The 9,318-nt window shown below is 34.5% G+C and overlaps 1 protein-coding gene across 5 annotated transcripts in view; it reads right to left on the bottom strand.

The window, feature by feature from the left end:
• Window positions 1-9,318, bottom strand: part of LOC137631723 (uncharacterized) — a 109,525-nt gene that overhangs the window by 42,575 nt on the left and 57,632 nt on the right. For all 5 annotated transcript variants that reach the window (XM_068363611.1, XM_068363613.1, XM_068363612.1 and 2 more), the window contains exons 8-9: window positions 7,874-8,005; window positions 2,068-2,226 (exon numbers count right to left, since the gene is read on the bottom strand). In XM_068363611.1, the coding sequence (XP_068219712.1) occupies window positions 2,068-2,226; window positions 7,874-8,005 (291 nt within the window). The remainder of the gene's footprint in view (window positions 1-2,067; window positions 2,227-7,873; window positions 8,006-9,318) is intronic.

Below are 9,318 nucleotides of genomic sequence, written 5' to 3' on the forward strand. Positions count from 1 at the left end.
GAGGTGAGGAAGTATACAAGAGCCCTAGCGTTAGGTTAGGGGCAAGGGAGTCGACTACCAAGATCACCGAGACCCCTTGTATACTTCCTAGAAGGCAAAAAAAGTTCTGTGCAATCACTGAATCTTGTATGTTTAAATGCCTATATCTTCATTTCGTAATATAACAATAGGAACACTTATTATATCATGCAAGAAGTAATCATGAACACTTAGGCTATCGAGCCTAGGGGCTAGGCTAGTAATCTAGCATATTGTCGGCTAACTGTGATCGCCGAACGAATACTATCGGCATAATATAACTAATTCCTAGCAATGAAGACTAATTAACTAATGTTGAAAATTAGTTATAAGACCGGGAAAGCTGTTCTGGCTAACTAATCAAAGCATGCAAGGCGAACAGCAGCGTCGTAACATGACACCTCCGGTCGGGGCACAGCTCCGCCACAAAACACAAGATTTAAAGATAAAAAATCGTTTCTTTACGGCTGGAGCTTATTTAAACTATACAAGAATATGGTACTCAACTTTCCAGAAGAAGACGAGGCTGAAGATTGCGACATGATGTAAAATAATAGCGAACACTGGGAAAAACAACTAATCAGAGACGCTACAAAGTAAGGAATCAGGGGCGCGGATGTGACGTCAGTCAAGATGGCGGCCAGCTATGGCGGCCGTTTGTTTACATCACTAGGTACTGTAACAGTAAAGCAGGAGGAGAGTTTTGTAACGGCTCCTCCCATACTTGCCACACTTTCCCCCTCGAAGCGTAAACGCTATGTGGGGTGCAGATAGCTATGTGGCGTGTCAAGCATACGTCCCCTGTTATTATACAATATCCTAAAGGGAAACTTTATGGGTACTCGCGTCAGAAGTTAGAATTCTGTGAAACCTTTAGTTTAATTCTCTGGGAATATCTACTGTAGTCATATATACCCTCAGGAAGCTACTGAAGGAACCTGCCTTCAGGACGTCATGGCTTGAGCCCAAAAAACGGATTTTGAGCAAAGTGAAAATTCTATTTTTGGGTGAGAGTGCCATGTCGTCCTGATGGACCCACCCTTTTGCTGACCCCTCCCAGAATTACTTTATCTGCGGCCATTTCTGCTTAACGACAAGAAAAGGAATGGCGTTGCGGTAGTAGTAGGGAAGGAGGTCCACCGGGTACCTAAAACGGCACCCCCTTCTTTTGCCACTCTTCCCTCTTACATCAAAGAGTTAAATCTATTCGGGGTGAAGATTGCTATGTGTCGTATCTAGAATAGGTCCCCTGATATTATACGATATCCTTTATTGGATACTCGCGCCAGGAGTTAGAATCCTGGAGACCTTCGGTTTAATTCTCTGGGAGTATCACTGTAGCAAATATCCCTTAGAAAGCTACCTAAAGGAACCTTCCATCAGGACGACATGGCACTCTCACCCAAAAATAGATTTTTCACTTACAAAAAATCCGTTATAGATCTTCACTCTGAGTCTTAATGGAGATTTCTTGCCTAAAACAACTCCAGTTACTTCTCTCAATTTTCCCCATACTTCTTTCACTCTGTGTCAATGGTCCTTGCAGTTCAACATTTCCATTTATAAAAGATAAACTTTTTACTTATCTTTGTAAGAGATTACCCTTGAATATTCTCAGTTACAAGGCTGAAATTTGTTTCATAAGAAATATTAGTTTCCCTTTAAAATTTCATGCTATTCCTCTCTTCTATCGTGCTCTAAATGTTCTTTTCCAATAACTGTTAAAAGAGTTGAAATATTAAATTAAACTGAAAAAGTTACATAAAAATATGAAGAATAGTTGTTTTATTTTTGCAAATACAAGTATGTAAAAGAATAGGTCATAAAAATCAGGTACTTTTCTCATTAGGCATTAGTTTAGACACATCATAGTTTGGTTTTTAATAAAAATAAATTCAGGCTTTTGTTACAATGGGAAAATCCATACATTTATCCTTTTTAGTAATTACCAACTTCAATCCCAACGGCATTACACTTTCTATATTAACATCATGAATATAAGATGTTTTCCATTAGCCATTACTATAATAACATGTAAATAATGCTTACCTTAATATTGACTGAAGCCCCTTTGTCAAGCAGAGCCTTGACAATGAAGAGGTGACCCCACGCAGATGCATAATGCAAAGGTGTCTTCCCCTGATTATCATCTGGTAAGTTTGGGTCAGCACCTGCATCCAAAAGGGCTTCTACTACCAATAAGTCTCCCTGAAAAGGAAAAACCCATTCAGAGTGAGTGGAATCTTAGATTTATAAAATATTTCGTTAAAAAAAAAAGAGTAACACATGACGGCAGTAAGGAGTGAAAAACTATTCACTGTTTGATAGGATTTAAAAGTAACAGCTAATAATTCATTCTGATATTACTTAGAAGTTAATGTTGAAGTGTACAGTATTCAGCATGGCAGCAATAGATATAGCGAAGACCATCGAATTAGGTCAGGAAATAGGCTAGGAAGGCCAAGAATTGAAAGATAGTTTGGGAACAGTAATGTAGCCTGTGAAGAAAAACAAATACTGGAGAGGAAGTAAAAGAGCAATCTGAAGGACAAAGAAAAGAGGCTAAAAGATGGAGATTTTGTGAATACAAGTAGGGAGAACATGAAGACACCATATGCCAGAAAACAAGAAAGCAGGCTGAAAAAAAAAAGAGATCATTAAGTTAAGAGATAAAACTCAAGGCAGAGTGTGGTAGTGAAACTCAACAGGTCATTTAGCTAAGATTTAAACCAATGTAATTCCAACAAAACCCTAGTTATCAAGATTCAATGAGAAGCACGGTGATATGGAAAACTTCACCAATAGATTAAAGATGTTTCTAGAGAGCTAATGTTCACCAAGAAATTAATGGGTTATTTGTCTCTGTTCATTGCTGACAGATAAAGGTCTTCAAGTCTTTTTTACTTTGCCTTCAAATGAATATTTGAGCAACGATAGCTTGGAGAAAGCACTTTTGGAGAGATACAAAAGAAGGAAATAGGGATTACAAAGAAATTCTGTGAGGCTAAGCTAGAATACAATTAAAATGACTTGATAAACCAAAATAATTTGGCAATTTAGCAGACTGTATCATAATAGAACATTTTGGCAATACTTGTTCGACCAAGATGGCACTATTCTTAAGGGATAAAATTCATATGGGCTTTATTAAGATGGTCAAACTTACTGAGTGCTGCTTAGAAGCTTATAGGAGAATCATCATGGATTGCTAGAAGTTAATAAAATAGTTTAATTGCCCAATAAGAAATAGACAGAGAAGAGTGAATGTAAATTCTTTGTATTTCACAAGGTAGGATGCTGGCTAAGGACTATATCTTTGTTAAAAACAATGGCCAACAGATGAATGTTCAAGTAAAAAGCAGCTACTGCTATTGACTGGGAAGAACCAAGAGAGGTAATCGCTATCATGAATTATAAGAATGTCAAAATATCTCTGTTGGATGACTATGTTGAAGATGAAAAGCTCAAGTTGTTAAATGGAGCTGAACTACCTTTTATGATGGAAGCAAGAAGATCTGATTAGCATAGGAAATGGTATGGTATACTGTATATATTAGCAAAAGATGCAGAGGAAAGGAGAAAGTGATGGTACTATGAGATATTGATACCACAAATGCAATTGTACAAAGGACTTTGGAAACTAAGAATCAAAATACTTTTAAGAAATGGGTCTATTGTCATATTGGCAGAATCATCTGTAGATACTGTATCGAGATGCAAAATTATTGTGGGAAACCTTAAACCTTACTACTGTACATGGAACAAATTTTATCATATATGTCCAGAGGATCATATTTATGGTCTTTGTCTTGAATACCTATATAATACAGGTTTATGAAATCCAAAATAATTGGCTTAAGCTAAGAGTGAGATGACCAGGAAATCTGTCGAAGCAAACGACCAAAAAGACAAGTCAAAGAAGGAGGATGTAGGGATAAATTTGAAAATAAACACTGATACCAAGACAACAGCAGTCATTACAAGAACCCAAGTACAGCAAGAAGAATGTAAAATCAAGCTACTGCCAGTAGCTCCATAGACTTTGTAAGTAAGAATATCACAATTAAAAGAAGTTCAGCAGAATTATTCCAGTCTTGCTGAGCAGTGGGAGAGAGCCAAGACTGACAGAGTAGAGAGCTAAAGGTGAAGAGACTTTTAGAATAAAAGTCATATGTTGTATTATCAGAGCAATATGGCTGGGAATTTTTATCACATGTGTACCAGATATTAATTGAAATCAAGTAATGAAGCTAGCGCACAATAGAATTGTTGAAGATCATCTTGGATCAAAGATTGGGGCCCAAATAACAGTTTCCATTAGTTGCCTTCTGGCAACATTACTAAAGAATTGCATCAGATGTCTATAACAGAAAAATATCACTGAAAAGATGCTATTGATGTAGGAGCCATTCAAAAGTAGAAGTGGACATGATTTGGCCTATACAGTATCTTCAGTAGTGAAAAGGGGCAATGTGTATATCATGACAGTGGTGGATTTTTCTGTATGGTAATCAGAAGCAATGGCACTAACCAAGAGAAAATTAAATGTGTAGCAGAAGCACCAATTGAAATTATGAAGAAGATGAGTTGTCTAGTAAACATCAATCATATGCTCATAATTGCCTACAACCTAGAATAAAAAAAAGATTATGCTTGTCTCTTTTGAATGTGTGTGAGGAGTGACTAGATGCTTGGCATCAATATTTACCAGCAATATAGTTTAAATATCAATAAGCATCAAGTCAAGAATTGGATTTTAACCATTCGAGATGTTGTAGGGAAGTATAGTGAGAGGCTAGTGTAGATTCTCAAAGAACTGTACACTGGAAACTGAAAATAAAGTATGCAGCACCTACCCGTAGGTGCCAGAGTTGAGGAATTTTGTTTTTTCATGTTAGAGATAAAAAATACTACGAATCACTCAAGTGCTAAGAAAATGGTTCCTTCCAACAACTTATTAAAAAAAAGTCATTGAATAGTTTGCACAAAGCACAATGGACTTCACAAGCATCACTATAACTAAAAATCAATTGGTTGGTAATTCAAACTGGGAGAAAAAATGTTAATTATGTTACCAACAGAGGAAAACAGATTAGGAACAGATAATTAAGAGTGAGCTAGATAGATCTCTGATCACAAAACGAGAGAGAGACGTAACAGGATTTTAACATTAACAATACCATGAGCAAGCAGCAGAATAGGTAGGTATAACAGTTACTTGAAGAATAATTCGACTACTTTGTAGGGTGAGCATCGAATCAAAGTGATGTTGAGGCAGGCAATTAGAGCAAAGAATTTATTCTTTACTCTATACTACTAGGATCCTGATTCAGAAAGAAGTTGAAGAGATGCTCAATAAGAGAATCATCAGATCATCTTATAAATACCCTTCATCAAAAGTGATGGTGAAGAAATGGGATCAGTTGAATAGGTTCTTTGGTGCACTAACAAAGTTTAATAATGAGCCAATGGGAGATCCAGAGGTTAGGATCGTGAAAGTTTGAAATTACAAGTTTTTCACTAAAGGGATATTGGCAGATGTTGATATAAGAAATATCAGAGGAGACATGTCACAGTTTTAAATGAGTGTTAATCAAAAACATGATATTTGAACTAATAAATTATGCAGTGTCTGAATTATGATAATTTTACAGTTCCCCCAAGATTGTTTTTCTTTTTTATACCATGATGAAAAGAAAACATATTACATGTTTTGTTTGAGTGAAACCTCTAAAATTAACTCTGTGATCCAACGAGTTTCCGCTTCAGTAAATTCTTTGCCATAAGTGCTCTGATGACGCATTTAGCACATCCTTGAATACTTATTTTGATGATATATTGGCAAAAAAAAAAAATTATGGCAGCATCCAAAGCAAACGATATTTGGAATCGAGGGAGAGAGCTGGTTCTGGGCCTAGTTGAAAATGTGTACAGAAAAGATAGCATCAGTACATGCGTAAGACTAGTTAAGCAAATGTTCAGTACCTAACAAGCATTCACATTGTTTACAAGTGTCAGGAGCTGTCATAATAAACATAATCTATTCATAAAAGGTGATTTCTACACAATTTCCTCTGACATGATTACCATATATTATGTTTTCCATGAATGTTTTATAAAGTTAACTTAAGTTTTTCACATCATTTTCAAGTTTTCATTTTTTTAAAATATTTCTAAGCATTGCAAAGATATTCTGCTCACATCATGGAAAGGCTCATCAATTCCTCGACAAAATATAAGAAATTAGAAGTTCATATGTTATAGTTTGGCCATTCCGAGACACACTAAAAAGTTTCTCTACCATTGTGAACATTTTGTTCCCAAGTCAAAAGTCATTACACCAAAATGTGAAAAAAATCCTGGAAAAAAAGCAAAGGTAGAGCATGCTGAAATGCTCACTCCAAGTAAGCTTATGATAATGCTTTTCAGTGGATTTTCAGGAGCCTTTACTGGTTTATAGATGTGAGGCTGTCCCCCATCCAGCCACAAAATTCCAAATTCCCACATGAAACCTCCCATGTCTTTCCTCCCACCACTACATGAGAGCAAACAAAAGGGAGTATCAGAGTATGTGTAGATCATTTTTTCAATCTGTATCTGCCTTTTTAGATACTTGTAATTGACATGTTTCATATCCTATTTGAAAGGGTTTTTTAACAGTTTTGCATTAAACAAAAATAATGTAAAATATGAGCATTTCTACATAGAAAGTTTTTTTTTTTTTTTTGGTAAATTTTTTTACATAATGATAAAAATGCACTGTCTGTTTTTGCTCTACAATTGCTCGATTGATTTCCAATAAAACCTATATATTTCATTGATGATTTACATAAAAAATGTATTCATCTTTCCACTGCATCTTTATCTTTTTACTATCATCATTCATTAGGTAATTATCGTGAAAAATACAAGAGAAGATAAGTTCCGTTGAGATCATTCATAGATAATTTTTTTCTAACTGTATTTTTCATTTACAAATAATTGCAGTTGTCACGTTTCATATACTAGTTTGTATTATTACATGGTGGACAACGAAATATAAAAGTATAAGTACTTTGATATAAAAATTTTTTTTTGTAAATTTTGTTGCATTAAAAAATTATTGTCTGTTTTGCTCTATGACTGCTCAATTTCTATTCTAACAATGCATAACAGTTTTAATTTTTGTATTATATATAAAATTTATTTATCTTCAGTTTGTCTCTATCTTAATTTCTTATCTACAGTACTTGATTTCAACATGATGTCATTGTTCACAGTAAAAGATTTAGCATTCTGTAATTTATTCATTGCGCATTAACAATCAAATATATAGCAAAATCACTGATACACCGTGACAGATCAGCCATTTCTAACACTTTTGATATAAAATATAGTTCTCTCTAACATAAATATCCTATTTCTTAAAGCATATTTTTTGAAAATTATTTTTTGCATAATTTTCAAATTTCCTTTGCTTTTTTAAAGAAGCATTAGGAAGTGCAATCATTTTATAATTCAATTCATATCTGTTAAATTTTGGCCATACCAAGGTGAGGAAGAAATTATCTTCATATGTGTAAATTTCACCCCTTGCTGATAGTCATAAGTCTAACAGCGATTTTGTCACTCTCATGATCCCGAGAGGGTTAAGTTCCTTGCATTTCTATTTCCATATGATGTATCCAGAAAGACAGGGAATAGTGTATTACATAATGTATTTGTTTAAGGCAAAATAGATATGCTTTCTATTTTATGAATGTGTTCAGAATAGGATTACTACTGTCTTACAGGAAATTTTCACATAATTTGATTGCTTCACTGCTCTCGCAATGAAGTCTACTATTAACATAAAAGATGTAGGAGCACACTATACCTTGAAGGCAGCTTGGCAAAGGACAGTATACCCATAAGGATCTCGTGTATTTGGGTCGGCACGTCCTTTAAGCAGACTGATAACTTGAGCAACCTTTGAGCCGTCAACAGCAGTCACCAAGAATTCGTTCACCTGTGAAGAATACTAACATAAATCTCCTTTGATCTTCTATTATATTGTGGACCTATAAATAAAAATTCATTATTAAGGGTGATGGATAATAAATGGAAAATTGAAGCTTAGCTCAGACAGCTAAAGAGATAAGACACTCAAATGGCTATGACATAGAAGTAGGTAGGTCACTAGCATTTACATTTTTTTTAATATGTACATCTTTTCTCTATGATGCCCTGCTTCTAATTAGCCAAGTAACTACAATTATACTCTCTTCCATTATCATTATCAAGCCCTACTTTAAAATGAAGGATCATGGTCATATCAATTAATATAATCTGCCTTTGTATAATACACAGTAAATTCCTCTTTGATAGAGATGGCCAGAAATAAATATCATCTATACTCAATTTTATTTAATGAGACGCATTTGCACTGACTCGCAGCGGTGCCCTTTTAGCTCGGAAAAGTTTCCTGCTATCTGATTGGTTAGAATCATCTTGTCCAACCAGTCAGCGAGCGGAAAACTTTTCCGAGCTAAAAGGGCACCCCTGCAAGTCGGTGCAAATCTGCCTCACTAAAAAAAAAAAAACTATATGATGCCATAGTCATTATCATAATTCATAGTTTGTTAGTTTAGTGTTCTGTAACATAGCATCTAATAAAGATGTGAGTAAATTGTCAACTGGTGCTCTTTTTCAGTAGGTTAACAAGTTGAAAGTAACAAACAATTGTTAGCTAAAGCACGGTGATAATTCTAAACCACTTCGTTTATTTATCACAAGGTTACAATAGAAGTTAAGGAAATTCCTTTGCCTTAAATCTCATTAAATAAGGATTTCATTTAGTCCATTTAATCTTCTATATACTTACTTTTATAAAGATAATTCAGATCCAATTATCTTAATTGCTCTAAATGTTGAATAAAATTTGCAATTTTCTTTCTTAAATGGCGTCTAATATTTCACTGTAGATCGTAAGGTTTGAACATAAGTAAATAAACAAATACAAGACTTGAATCATTCTCATATTATGATTGTTGATTCTTTATAGTTAGAATGATTATACTATTTATAGATAGGGATGTATTTACCATTCAGGTTACTCACACCTACGCCCCTATAGTTGCCATTCACACATATTTCAAATCTCCATACTTTGATTTGCTATTCACATTCCTTACAGTCATACACCTTAATTTGCATTCATTTCTTTTCTATACGTTCACCTTTTAATTTGCCATTTAAGTTTCTTGCCTCTGAATAAAGTAACTTGACCTATTTCTTCAGACATCCACACTCCGTAATCTGCCATTCATGTTTTTATATCAA

Source organism: Palaemon carinicauda, chromosome 40 (genome assembly GCF_036898095.1).
Source record: "Palaemon carinicauda isolate YSFRI2023 chromosome 40, ASM3689809v2, whole genome shotgun sequence".
Lineage (NCBI taxonomy): Eukaryota > Metazoa > Arthropoda > Malacostraca > Decapoda > Palaemonidae > Palaemon > Palaemon carinicauda.